At 36.7% G+C, this 15,019-nt stretch overlaps 1 protein-coding gene across 1 annotated transcript; it reads left to right on the forward strand.

Moving 5' to 3' along the window:
* The first annotated feature begins 4,508 nt into the window (after nt 1–4,508).
* On the forward strand, nt 4,509–5,718 carry LOC111882204 (serine/threonine-protein kinase SRK2B-like). Its single transcript, XM_023878557.1, has 3 exons — nt 4,509–4,516; nt 4,628–4,724; nt 5,434–5,718. The coding sequence occupies exons 1-3, from the start codon at nt 4,509–4,511 to the stop codon at nt 5,716–5,718; spliced, it is 390 nt and encodes a 129-aa protein (XP_023734325.1).
* The last annotated feature ends 9,301 nt before the right edge of the window (nt 5,719–15,019 follow it).

Raw genomic sequence — 15,019 nt, forward strand, 5'->3', positions numbered from 1 at the left:
CCCGTCTTGTGTGAATAACTTGATCTTTCTTGTTTTGGTCAAGGAAGAATGACCTACAACCACATCATAGCAAGTAGCATCACTAACCATTGTCTACTTAGTATTAACGAAGGATGCAATTCTTTTGTTGATCACTTAGATCATCTCTTTCTCCAATCTATCGACTGAATTTGGTAACCATATCGAACAAGGTTTTCAAAACGAATCAAATCACTCGCATAAATTTATATTACTTGGACTCGATATTTCATGACCACTAGGGTATGAGCAGAAATCATTTTCCTATTCATCGCCAAAACATAGGAAATGACGGAAACAGAAATAGTAACTCAATTATTAGTGCCTTAGTAACCTTGTGACTCTTCTTGATCCAAGTGAAAATCTCGTGCTTTAGGTAGTACATGCCTATATTACCTTTCACACCTATTCATACTCGTCCTAAGAATTGCCTTGTATTTCCCAAGTCAATACACATGATAACCACAAATAAAATTTAACACTCATAAGCGGATCCAAACAATCACATACAGTAATTTTCCCTAGACTCTACTAGGATTTTTGTCTATTTAAGGAAATATGTTAAAACCATGTGCTTTATTGAGCACATATTAAAGTTTCGTAGATTTTTCTTCCAGGATTCTTCTCGCGCATACGGTCGATCTAGCATATTCTATCATTTTTCCTAGGTTATATGAACTTCCATTTCCAAATGTATTCGTTCTAGTATAATCCCCAGTCTGTAGGGTATAATATATGTGAATATACTATGGTGGTATGGAGATAAATGCTCTTTAATCATTTGTAGCACCCTTTGACACATGCAATTCACAATGCATATCATTCTATCTCTTCACATTGTCATCATTTACTTTATAGGAGTTAATCCTAAAAGTATTATCTCTCAACTGCACATATTTCACGTCTACTTCATAGGGGTCACTCCTAGGAAATCTGCACTTTAGCTACATCTCAGCATGTTCCACTAATTTCAACTAGGTCCTTTTTCATTCCTAACACCAATATCATTCTTTGTGCAACAATATATAGGTATTTCTACTTTAACTAAGTACACTAACTTACTAAACAATTAAGTCACTCAACACTTCGCTAAATTATTTTCACCATCCTAGTCCTATATGTAAAATTTGGTTTAACATATTAAGGAACCGTCATAAGGAAATGAAAGAAGTCAATTGTCACTTAGTATCATTAAATACCAAGTCAAAGCATCATGTATATCATAAAAATCAGCTCTTAACACTAATCAAACTGCATACTGCCTCACATAAATAGACAAAGTCTCGGCCTATTATGTCAGAAAACTCTGTCAGTCTTAACCTCTTTGTCTTTCTTGAATTCCTCCGAATTCTGCACAACATCTCATATAACTTCAGCTTTGATACTGCTGGATTATCTATCATTATCTTCATTTCCTCTAAATCCACAAGCACACATTGTTTTAGTCGGGTCAGTGGTAGAAACGTCAGGCAATGAGACGACTTCATGGATCATGCCAAAAGTCTTTCATCTCGTCAAATGTACTTCAATCGTACAACATCCCTCCAAATGTACTATTATTTCACCAAACGCACTCTAAATGCATGATACCACTTTATAGGAATTATTTACGATACCACTTGATAACTTCATAATTCTCGTTATTCCCTCAAAAAGTTATGTGATAGTTCTAATACAATAAGTATATGGTTAGAATATGTGCACATAAAATTTCCAAATCCAGGTCGGCAACAGACTTTCAATCTCTTTAAGTAATAGCAATCTAAGTAAGCAACATAATATAAGCTATGGTATTTATCACTTAGCACATATTAGCATATAAGGCTTCCCTCCTAAAGTATGCCAATGCACGTCATAGCAAGTAATGTATTCAACTAAGGCATGCTATAAAATAAATATCATCAACACATAATATTAATTAAGGCATATACCCTAAAGTATTCTAATGCAAGTTTTAGTTTAATTAGGTATATAACCTAAGATATACTAGAAACACATCTTGATGGGTTATGAGCACTACATCAATCCTATGGTGCACATGCAAAACCCTAAAACTTTGGATCTAGGTTTATCTAATTGTACAAGCAAGTTATCCAAAGCTCATAAACCCAAGATCTAATATACTATAATCGAAATTAGGATTTAGATATTACCTTTGATTGTTATGTAGCAATAACAATCTATTCCTTCTTGTAATTCGCTTCAGAAAGATTAGTGCCTCAAGTGTTGCACCTCTAATGGAGTCACAAACACCACAAGCAATAAGGATGAAGAAGGAGGAGAAGGAGAGGCACAAAAACATCCAGAAACCCTAAGGGATTCATTCAACACGTTTTTGGGGCCTTAGGGGGTCCTTATATAGTTAGGCTATTATGGTTTTCAACAAGGAAACCCTAATCTGATTGCTTAAGCCCTAAGCAGCCCATGGACTCCTTTTATAACATCCCTTGCACAAATTCCTTACGGGCTTCCCATAGAATTCGTCCAACCTATATTCAAAGGTGATCCATAGCCCAAATACAATTGTCATATAATTACAATTCCAATCCCCTAAGTTTAATTAATCTCTTTTGACCACAAAATTAATTCTCAATTAATTCTTGACGAATATATTAATTAAACAATATGATTTCTCCTTTAATCTATTATTCTCATAATATATTAATAAATCATAATTAATCCTATCTCTCCATAATTCATCCTACAAGTTGCTATGGTGAAGGCAACCCAAAAGGACCATGCTCATAATCGATTCAAGTACATACCAAAATAGTTATGGACTTAGACACTAATCCAACACATCTCACCATCGTTACTTAGCAATCTAAGTTTAAGTCTAGAAAACCTCACATATCCTTGTTCACTTAAACTAATGCTCTAATACCAACATGACATCCTTAATTTTCTTGAACTAAAAAACAATTATTTACACTTAAAAATTCATAATATCTTTATTTGTAGAAATCTTAGTATATTACAACATTTCAAATACAATTGTTGTTTAAAAATGTCAAAAATCTAAGGATGTCATAATCGATACACAACATATGTTACAGTCTAAAGACCTAACATTTCTAAACACTATTGTAGGTCCTCTCTTCAATCACACATCATCATGTTCAAGTCTTCTACAATCTTAACATTGTTGCCTGTAATGCATATATAAATTGAGTGGGTCAAGTTGGGAAACTTTGTGAGAAACATAGGGTTTCCAATCCCCCAATGTTATTATGATATTAATCCATAATCAATAACATGAAAAACCAACTATTATCCAACAATATATCATATATATATATATATATATATATATATATATATATATATATATATATATATATATATAAGACGTCTTAACCTTATTTACCCATCCCATCGATCCTCACACACTGATCATAATACAATGATCTTGAGATCTATCCCGATGGAACACTATAGGCAACGAGTTGACTGTACTGCTTTGGGGAGTCATTGGCAACAAGTGGAAGACAATAAAGGCAACCATAAAGGGGATGGAGTACATCAAATGGACATAAAATCATATTTGGATTAGTATAATTCATTAACACCACAAGACTAGTTTTAGTTAGGGTCTGTCATTTTACTTCGGCGGATGATCAGGCATCCGACTACTTCCTAATATAGACACACCATTTTTGGATGTCTAATACAGACACACCCTTTTTGGTTGTCTAAAACATACACCATTTCTAGTTGTCTAGAATAGACACGCCATTTCAAGTTGTCTAGAACAGACATGCCATATTTGGTTGTCTGAAAATGAAGGGGATTACTAATATAACACTCTTGAATACAAAGTTTACCCTACCAAATATCAATGTCATTGAACAAAGTTCTACTCTCCGTTCCGATCTCACACATACCTTTAATATAATGTTACCAATTATCCAAACTTAATTGAACTAATCATTTTCTATGAGCCTTAGTGTATAACCAGACAAGATTACATTACCCTTAATATAATGTTACCTATTATCCAAGCTTTATATGCACACTTTCATAATTCGATTACTACGAATTTCATCAAGACCATTTATTCTAAATAGTCTTTTATTTTTAAATGTTTATTTAACGTAACTTGTTAAATTTATAATAATAATGTTTTATACAAATCTTATCAGCCCATAATATTTGCCCATTAAATTTATAATAATAATGTTTTATACATATCTTATCAGCCCATAATATTTGCCTATACTACATATACGCAACATATAAATATAATTTATATAACTCGGATCGTGTATGCATTATTCTTATTTATTTATGATTATCCTATTCGAGGATTTAATTATTCGATAAAACAAATATATATATATATATATATATATATATATATATATATATATATATATATATATATATATATATAAGATATCATCCTTAAAACATCTAGCCCGAATTCGTGGGCGTTACAAACGAAATCTACTTTTGGAACACCAAATTAACTATATCTAGGATAGAATATGATGGGAAGGTATTTTTTGTTTTTCGTGCTTAATTCCTTGAATATAATTTTATTGCTCAATTAAAGTCTCCATTCTTTTATTATAATGAAATTGTGAATCTTGTTTGTGTTATATTGTAGATTTTCGGTCGTGTGTGTGACTCTATATGTTATGTTGGTTGAGGCTGACCCTTTTGATGACTATGAAGATCCTATGAATTTTTGTAAAACAATTGGGGTGAGATTTCTTTAAATTTTGAGTCAAATCTAACACATTTAGATTTCGAAATTGGAATTGATTTGTTAAAAAATTAAAGAAATAATTACTTTGAATTTTTTTATCTTATAAGTTCAAAAATATTATGTTATGTTTCCCAAAAAAATTCAAATCATTTAACTTGAATTTGATGCTTGAAGATTCTTGCTTTTTACTTCCAAAAGTCAGTTACTTTTTTGGTGAGTAGTTGTGATATATTTGACTTTCAGGTCAATTCTAACACTTTTAGGTTTCAAAATCGAAGTGAATCCGATCACATATTCATCAAATAGCTTTTTGTCTTGTTTACCGTTTAAGCTCAAAACGTTTATGACACCTTTCCCAAAAGATTTTAGAATTGGAAGTTTGGAGATTCTTACATTTGACTTTCAAAAGGTCAAACTCATTTCTTATGATCTTGATTTGATGGTTTTGTGTTATTTATTTGGCGAAGAATGGTGAGCTTCCAATACTCCATACCAGATTATGTGTGTATTTTTGTTGATTGTAGACACCTTCTTTCTCATATCTTTGTGGAAAACCCCTCCAAGTTAACTCCTTTCTCATATTTTGTTTCTTTTTACTTAATGGACTTAATCTAATAAGTTATTATTATATATGAGTGCTTGGTTTTTAACTTAACAAGAAAGTCCAAAACTGTATAACTAAAGTTGATCAATTGTTTTTAAAGAGAATCACAATAGCAGAAATCAAGAAACATCCATCGTTTATGAAGAACTTGCCTAAGTATATGGTTAAAGGTGAGAAAACAAACTATGACAATGAGATCTTTGACCAATTACTGAAAAGTGTTAATGAGGTCAACCAAATCATACAAGATGCAAAGATTCCTAGAGAAGTATCCACCACCACAGATGGGTGGTCGGAGATTGGCGGGTCCATGGATCCCAATGAAGATGAATTTGACTTGGAGAATGAGATTAATTACAGTGCAGATCACTCTGCTAAAATCTAAACATCTTTCTTTTTCTCTTTCTCACAAAAATGTGTTCTGAAAATATACCAAGTTTGTGTAGTTTGTGTCTCAGATTTTTGATATTTATATATGATCACATATTACTATATGTAATAAAGTTTTGACTTTAAAGATTGGATTTTGGTATAATATTTTGTTTCATTCGTGTTCTACATTGTGTTTAGTTCATAGTTTTTTGAATAACAGTAGACAAGAGAATATAACTAAAGGAAAAAATTTAAATAGTCAGATATTAAAGGGAGAAGTTTTTTCTGACTGTAAATTACATCATTTATTTTTGCATTACGTTAAATAGGACATAATTGATTAGGATATATAAAAATTTTATCTTTTTTTCAATTTAAATGAAAAAAATTCAAACTTGAAAAAGATCTTTCTGATTCTCAAAGAATGAGGGGCAAGAGGATTTAGACTTACGGCCCAAAATGTCATATACTACAATACATATACCTGCATACAAACAATGGATCTCTATCTGCCAATAATATATGTATTTTAGACTTACGGCCCATTCATTTCATCTTTAGTACAAGTCTACATTTACTTACATACCACATGACATTTCGTCAACACGGGTAGATGTGTACTTACGGCCTACATGTCCTTTCATCAACATGGGTCTATGTGTACTTACGACCTACATGTAATTTCGTCAATACGGGTCTATGTGTATTTACGACCTACTTTCCATTTCATCAACACATGGGTCTATGGGCCCCAGGCCTCTTTAACCATTCCACCATTATCCCCAAAGTCCTATCACAACAATTTCACATATAGAGACTATACTTTAGTAACTACTAATACAGACACGTTCATACTTCCTACTTTACCAATTTACACATAAGCACATATAGACTATTCTATCAGTTATACTTTATTAGTTCTCTACCCTAACATACATGGACATGTATTGTAATGCATAGTATAGTGAGATAACTCACCTTGACGATGACTCAGAAGATTGATAGTTATCTTGGTGAATCATACTAGCAATTCGGTTGATGGGTAACACGCTGAACGAGTATTAACCTATAAAACTTTAACCTATTAACTTATATGATGACCTGGTAATGAAAGCTAGATCTTTCATTAATCCCAATGAATACCAGGAGTTCTATCAATTAAGGATCAGTTAGGCTAGACAGTTGGGAAGCAGGTTCATTTCGATATATAGCCTTTCTGAAATCCAACAACCAAGCCAACATCACCATTTTATAAACCTCTCACTTACAGAGATCAATCAGCATTATAACTTGAATTACTAATAAATATTATTTATAAATCCATAAAATTGACTAGGAATATAGATATAAGTTACACATAAACCGCAGCTTAACTTACAGGGATCCTAGTGAAAAATCAATAATTATGAGGGCAAAGCTCTGATCCGAAAGCTCTATACCTCAGACGCTCCAGGGCCTTCCTAAAGTAGCTGGAAACTAGAAAGTAAAGGGACTAAGAGTACGAGAGAGTTCCAGAGAGGTTCTATAGGAAAGGAGATGTGAGAAATGAATGAAAATTGTCGCCTATTTATAGCATATTTTTTGGTGTGCGTCGTGCAATTGGTTGAAAATGATGACGTGGCGTCGTCTAGGTGGTGACATGTGGCAGAAATCTAGTGGAGTGTCAATGCATGATGCACATGTTGTCCGTGCGTGCGGTTGCACACAAGAGTTTTCAGTTTATACAAAAATTCATATCTTCTCTATATGAGTTCCGTTTTCAATGGGTTTTATATCCACGCGTAGCTATTGACGAGATCTACAACTTTCATTTAGACTGTCGGCTAATTTTTTCTTTATTTATAAAGTTATATTTTTAACAGTCTCCGAACGAAAATCATAACTCTCTCATATGAATTTCTTTCTCGACCATCTTTATATCGATGGAATCATATGGACGAGATCTTCTACTCTCTTTTAGATTGTTTTTCTTAACAATCGACCGATCTCTACTTCATTTTCTACGTCATACACCGCTACACTGAAACTTCTAAAAAATAGAACTTCTCTTATGAATTCTGATTTGGACGTTCTCTATACACACGCTCCCGGTTTTGCGATTATTACGATTTTCATCAAGACTATTTATTCTAAATAGTCTTCTATCAAAGACTTCTATTTACGTGACTGATTGTTTATACTATAAAGTGAACATGGGATATTACATTATGTATTATGCAATATTTCTTTTTATTTAATGATAGCCATCAACCTCTTATATTTCCAAACGTAGGGTAGTTAATCGTGACAAAAGTTGGCAAGTGGAGAACGAATATAATTAATATCATTAAGTTATTACTTATTACTTGAACAAAGACCGATAATTAGCATTTTAAATGTTTGAATAGGAGTCTTAAAAACACTTAATAATTTAAATAATAAATTTTTGATAAACTATTTTCTTCTTGTGTATTGACTTGAATAAAGAGGTCTGGCTAAGTTATTTCCTCATTATATGTATTAGAAGAATTTTCTAAACACAAAAAAATAATTTATCAAATTATTATGTTTTACTACTATATAATCAATGTAACATTCCGTTTAAAATAAATAAATAAAATTAAATGAATTTATAATTAAATAAAACAATAAATAATAGCCCTAAAACCCCGAGATGTATCTTTATTTTTTATTTTATCCTAGCCCTAAAGTTGTATTAATTTATCGGGATGTTCACGATGGGGTTTAAAGGTTATAATTTTTGATTTCTGGGGGTCAATTGGTAATATATGGACTTGTGATGAAAAGATTTTAGGAAGCAAGGGTTGTTTGGTAAATATCATATGCAAATTGAAAGGGATTTTGATGGTAGGGGCTAAAGTGTTAAAATGGAATTAAGTTTGAGGGAGACATGATTTAACCTAGCGCCCCACCCTCTCGTTTTCTTGCATGAGACCGAAACCCTAAACCTAGTTTTCATAAGATCAGTTGCTACTTGTTGTACTTCAGCCGCTACTTGGTGTACTCTAGCCGCCACCACCCCATTCTCTTGTTGTTCCGATCAACAAAGACCACCGGTGGACCCTTTCTGACCGGCGACACCTTCTCCTCTACGACAGAAGATACCAAGATGAACAAGGGATTGCTGGGAGACCTTTAAGTGTTATCGGTTTCTCATCTCCATCCACCGCCATCAACTTCGTCGCCACCATGGGCCATTGGCGACAGCCGCCGCGCCACTTCCGTTGAAGACAAAGCCATCATTGGACGTTGTGGATATCGTTGTTGTTGTTCCGGTCACTCCTTCTTCTCCATTTCTTTCTGTTGTTGTATCTCCGCCGCTAGCATCGGTGGTTGGTGCCGGAACCGCCTTATCGCCATTCCTTCGGACTGCTATCCTCCTCCGTCGGTGAGGTTAGTGTTTCGATTGGGTGTGTTTTCTGGTGTGTGGGTGCTTGTTTCAATATGTTTGGCGTGTGTTGTTGGTCGAAGAACAAGAAGACCACCATGGCAGCCAACCATGTGGGCTGTCGTAGTCAAAGTAAGTGTGGAATTTCTAGCATAAGAGAGGTGTGGTGCATTCACAGAGAAGGGTGTGGTGCATGTAATCAGCCGAGCTCAAGTAATTTTTCCCGTAATACCATAAAAGTTATATGTTATGATTTGATTATGAATATGTTATCTACATGGTAGTAAGGGCTAAGGATCTGCTCAGTTCTTGCATGATAGAATGCTAGGAAAGATGCCTTTGTATGTATATCGTATGAGCTGGTAAAATTGCATGCTAGTGTTAATTAGTTATAGGTAGTTTGGCCTGATATGCGATACCTTCTCGCATTGGGTGTATTGGATGCTATGTTGACATGGAATATCTATTGGAATAAGTAATTGCTAAGTGTATGCTTTAAAAATTGTATAAGGTTAGGATCTTATAGCCCTAGAATAATTGACTTGGCCTTATTCCTGTTCTTTGATTGGTGGTCGTTTTAGGGTAGAGTCTATTATTCGTCAGTCTATTTGATCATGTTTTGTGTATAACTGCATGCACAGTAAGGGTGGAATTTCTATCATAAGTAGTAGTGTGTGGGTTGAATGTTCTACTACAGTTTTATAGATTGGAGTGTTACTACATGAATACTGCTTGCTTTGTGCTTTGTGGAACTCTTGGATGATGGGAGCCAGCTACTAAGTGAATAAGAAGGTATTCATGAGGTGGATGATTGGCATTATGAAGAGTTCTTCAGCAGCTGATGGCATAGTGAGGTTGGGAACCTAGATGAGCCTTGGGAGTGCTGCAATGGTTGTAGTTGTGTTGTTTAGTGAGCTTTAGTGCATCGGTTTGTGAAGGTGACTCGGAGGATTCAAGATGATTCTTGAGGAAAGTATGGATAGGTGTGGAAGGTAGTATTGGGCCCGTACTACTGAAAGCACATGTGACATACTCAAATCAGGGAGAGTCTTGGAGAATATAAGAAGCTTGGGGGAAAGGGTTCTTGATTATGTTATGATCTTTTGCATGATGGTATTTCAGTTTGGTTATGAGTGCACAGGGAGAAGTTTCAGGTTCTAGTTCCGGCTCAGGTGCAAGTACTGAGCGAAAGGGCGAGCAGATGCAGGAATTCATCTCATCGGAGATTACCCGTGGTGTTTTGGAGAAGACTCTTGTGGCCTTTGGTTCGGACAAGGAGGGGTTTCTGGAGATCTTGGATGAGCTCTTGGGAACGTTCCATACTGAGGTTATGGCTATCGTTGGGGCTCACACGCCTTCATTTTTGTGAGTTTCGTGCATTTGGAACTCCTGCATTTTAAGGGGAGAGATTCATCGTTGCCTGTAGGAGGTGGTTAGCATATGTGGCTACCGCGTGCAGGATGAGTTTCTGCTCGAGGAGGCAAAAGTCATATATGCTTCCTTCCTATTGAAGGTCAGGGCGCGAGATTGGCGGGATGAGATTGGTCGTAAGATAAGAAATGATGTTGTTGATGCTATGTCATGGGATGATATCAGGGAGTTTGAGAGTATTTAGGGTGTAAGACCCAGAATGTTATTATTTCTAGGGCCCGAGAGAGGGAGATCGATTTGGAGCACCTAGGGGAGAGGGGGAGTCTGTCCGAGGATGAGGGGAGGAGCAATGAGTGCATCTGCTCTGACTATTTTGCGAATTTCTGATAGCCATGAGGGTGGGGTTGAATCTCTAGCAAAGATTATCCAGTTATTTCAGTGTCGGACCGGGAGAGGCGAGTGCTCCAGCAGGTGATATTGCGGGTATGTTGTGTTTTGCTTTTCTTTGATTGTTATCAGTTTTCTTGTTGCTTGGAATTTTATATTGATTTGGGTAAGCGTTATCTTCGGGTTATTTCTCTGTTACCGTTGGTTTATATCTTCGGGAATTATTTCATGTCTTTTGCATGCCATGAATCATTAGTGGTTCATTGAGGGGTTGTATCTTGTGTAGAGGGTTCCTATATATTTGATTGTTATTTTGGGTTTGGTCAAGATCGATTCAGGGGTTTTGGTGTGGAAAATCTTTGGTCAGGATTCAGCGAGTTAGTTCTCCAGTATCGCTAGGATTCAGTGATTTCATCATTTGTTCTGGTAGGACCAGCAGTTACCCACGGGAAAGTTGTAGGGTTCAAACACTGTTCTTGCTAGCAAGGGAGCGGTAGCGGGAAGATGGTGGGTCAGTTGTGTTAACGTATCCCTTAAGGAGAACGTCAAAAAAGGAGAAATCAAACCAACTCCAATCTCGGCCTGGTCAGAACCCGGTCGGACCTAGTCCAAGGCCAAGGTCGGGCATTCGCCAATGCGATGTTCACTGATATGGCGGTTAAGGTGCAGAGCCGCACCTTAACCTCTTCTACAAGGAATAACACCCCAACAAACGTAGGACCAATAAGTAAGTCCCACTTTCTTATCTCGCGATAGGCATGATCCTCATAATATCAAAAGACCCCCCCCCCCCCCAATCTAGCCAATGAGGGGATGAGGCAAAAAGACGTCACAAAGGATCCTCCAATACGGGTCCGCCACGTTGCACCTCACGAGGGAATGCTTAACATAATCAGTTAAGGGACACACGCCTCTTAAACAGGTACAAAAGGATCGTTCTTCCTCACGAATAAGGGGACGAAACTCTTTTTCCTGTAATTTACTCTTATTTCACTCAGATCTCATTCTAACTTGATCACTGGAGCTTCGTCTCGGGAATTCCTCCCAAATGTCGACTAACGATCATCTTTCTCTTTTATACTGTGATATCAAAAGAAGAAACCTGCTTAGAACTCATCTATAATCTCAATCCAACCCTCTTTGATATATCACAACATTTGGCGCCATTTGGGCGTATCTCCAGAACGATACATCCACAAAGCAAACCCAAAGATCAGCGATGGCAGGCGAAATCCCAGTGGCATCTGGAACAGCAGAGAGAAGTCCGTTGTGTCCAATGCAACCATCAGATGGAGGGCAAACTTTTGTTCAAGAAGAGCACACTTTAAATCTCACGCTAGCTTCACAAGCACCGTCCAGCTCTACAGATGAAAGGACGGCAGCCTACAAAGCTAGTCTATAGCATCCAACAGTCGACCCACCGCCACAAGCAGCAATCGTAACCACAACTCCATAGATTAATGCAACACAACAAATAGAGGTACCTGCTTTCTAGCAACGATCGCTTCCACACACTTCGGGCACCGGAACCTGGATCCCTCACAATATTCAACCACAACCATAATATCCCCCGATGGTCTACCCACACGCCACCATGGCAGGCTTGCCTCACATACCATTATTCGTACAACGACCACCAATCTTGAACCCGATTGTACAGCAGACCCCAGGTTCAACCCCTACACTGTCTTAGCCACAAGTCACAAGCGTGCAGACCTCGATCAATTTGGGATCCAATTCTTATGGATCCGGCATTCAGTTCTCAGCAGCATCGGAATTCAACCCCTTTTAATGGCAGTCGCCCAATTGTTCAATCCATACACGCATCAGTACACATGAAGGAGCCCATATATGGCTCCCCTAGCAGGGCAATACACAATCCAACAATTTGGATTGAAGCCAAACCTGCAGCCGTATCAATCGTACATCTCACCGGCGGCCATGCATAACCATATGTACACGAGCCCCTACCAGATGCAGCAACTCATGGCTTATGGTAGTATGTCATACTCGTACACGGACAACCCCATGCGAAGTGAAAGCTCCAATTTCAGCAACGAACTATTGCAATACAAGATCCCCCACACTGCGATGATACCAAACATGCCCAAGAACGACTGAACTACATAACCAGACGACCACGTCGACAACTATGAATGGATGATAACATCTCTTAAGATGGTTCGTTGCTTCACCTGCCCTTATTTCCCCTGCACCTTAACAGGGAACGCATGCAAGTGGGTCAAGTCTCTAAGGCCGGGCAGTATCTCGAGTTTTGAGCAGCTGAAATACCTTTTCCTCAACAACTTCATGCAGTTGAGGAAAGGAAAAGGGGACGCCAACTCTGTGATGACATGTAAAAAAAAGAAGGAGAGTGAATCTATGACTATTACGATCGATTCATGCTAGCTACCTTGAATTTTCCAGGACATGAAGATTTCCTGGTGACAGGCGCCTTTGGTCAAGGCCCGGTTCCTGGACCCCTATCGAGGAAGATGCAAGGAACATCTCCTAGATCCAGGGACGAACTGAAGTTCCATGTGGAAAAATACATGAAACAGATCGAAGGGGAAGAGCGAAAGGAGGCCAATCTCAAAGCTGTAGCCAACACATACATCAAACAGGAGGAAGCAACGTCCCAGCCGAGCTCAGCCCAACAAGAGAGACAAGATGGCAACCAATAGAGACACAATCGCCACTCCAGACACATATCCAGGATGTGTCGACCGTTCAACAAAGATGACAACATGAATGGTTACAACGACGTCCATGCAATCAACAAGACCCCAGTGAAGAAGAGCATGGACAAGACCAAGTTCTGCGAATACTATAAAAGCAAAACTCATGATAGCAACAAATTTACGGTATTGAAGTGGGAGATCGAGGAGAAACAACTAATTGGAAACATAGTTGACATAGCCAAAGAGCTCAGGGAAAAATTTGATGAGGATAAACACCAGCCTAAAAATCAAAAGGATGGGGGAAAGTGTGACATCCTCATTTTCACGGCTAGAAAAGTCCGATTTTGTTTATGCTTTATAAAAATCAGTATACCTCTTTTTAATAAAAATGTGTGGAATTTGTTCCCAGTGAAACATGATAAATTCGTTACCAAAGCATTTCCGAAGAAATGTATTTTTATTTATTTAAAACATTGGGATGTCATCGTCAATAGAGAAACATAAGCATAAACATAACTTACATTCATTATCACAAGTGGTTTATATCTCCTTTAATCTCTTAGTGTAATGTGACTTCATATCAACACCTATGATACAAATAAACTGAGTGGGTCAGGTTGGGAAAGATGGTGAGTACATAGGGTTTTCAACCCACAATAATATAATTATGTTTAATCTTCAAACAATTAATCAACCCAATTACCCATCCCCATTATCTTCTTTACTCTTAAGGATCTACCCTAAGAATCAGCTATTCATCGTTCATTTATTCCTAAGGATTATCCTAAGGAATAGGTACAAAGTGAATCATTACCAAGGTTTATAGATTACAATAGGTGAACACGTAGTCCAAAACATCTGGTAAACACTTAGCTCAAAAATAACTAGTGAACACACTTAGTTCAAAAATACATAGTGAACACGCTCAGTTCAAATACCTAGTGAACACAATTAGTTCAAAAATATATAGTGAACACACTTAGTTCAAAAATACCTAGTGAACACACTCAATTAAAAAATACCTAATGAGCACCAAGTTCAAAAACACCTACAGATTAGGAGCTTGCTAGCGTTCCACGGGACTGTCTAGTATCGTCCGTGGTTGTCATCTATACTCCACTAGATGACTGGATCACTATCAACATTGATGTCTTTCATCGTGTTAACACACAACAACTATTTCATCTACCCATGTTTTACCCAACACATTTTGTAGATATAAAATACATATACAGTTTAAATCATTTAAAACATGTATAAAAATATTTCACCCAACATAGACAACAAGTATTCAGACAATATGTACACATAGCATGTAATTTATATTAAAATACTTCATATCTATATGTAAGATGAAAGGGACTATGCACTCACCTGATTAGGTGGTGACTCTATACTCGGACAGCGCTTCGTTATCTCAAAACAATTTTTCCCTTGACAAAACCTAGTATAAAAACCACTAGGGTTTAGTCTAACGTTAACCATGA

Source organism: Lactuca sativa, chromosome 9 (assembly GCF_002870075.4).
Source record: "Lactuca sativa cultivar Salinas chromosome 9, Lsat_Salinas_v11, whole genome shotgun sequence".
Taxonomy (NCBI): domain Eukaryota; kingdom Viridiplantae; phylum Streptophyta; class Magnoliopsida; order Asterales; family Asteraceae; genus Lactuca; species Lactuca sativa.

What these genes read in the sequence shown, in the direction of transcription:
- LOC111882204 (XM_023878557.1), top strand. An exon ending in ATTTTTGTAAAACAATTGGG is followed by an intron (nt 4,725 to 5,433) that starts GTGAGATTTCTT and finishes TTGTTTTTAAAG; the next exon opens with AGAATCACAATAGCAGAAAT.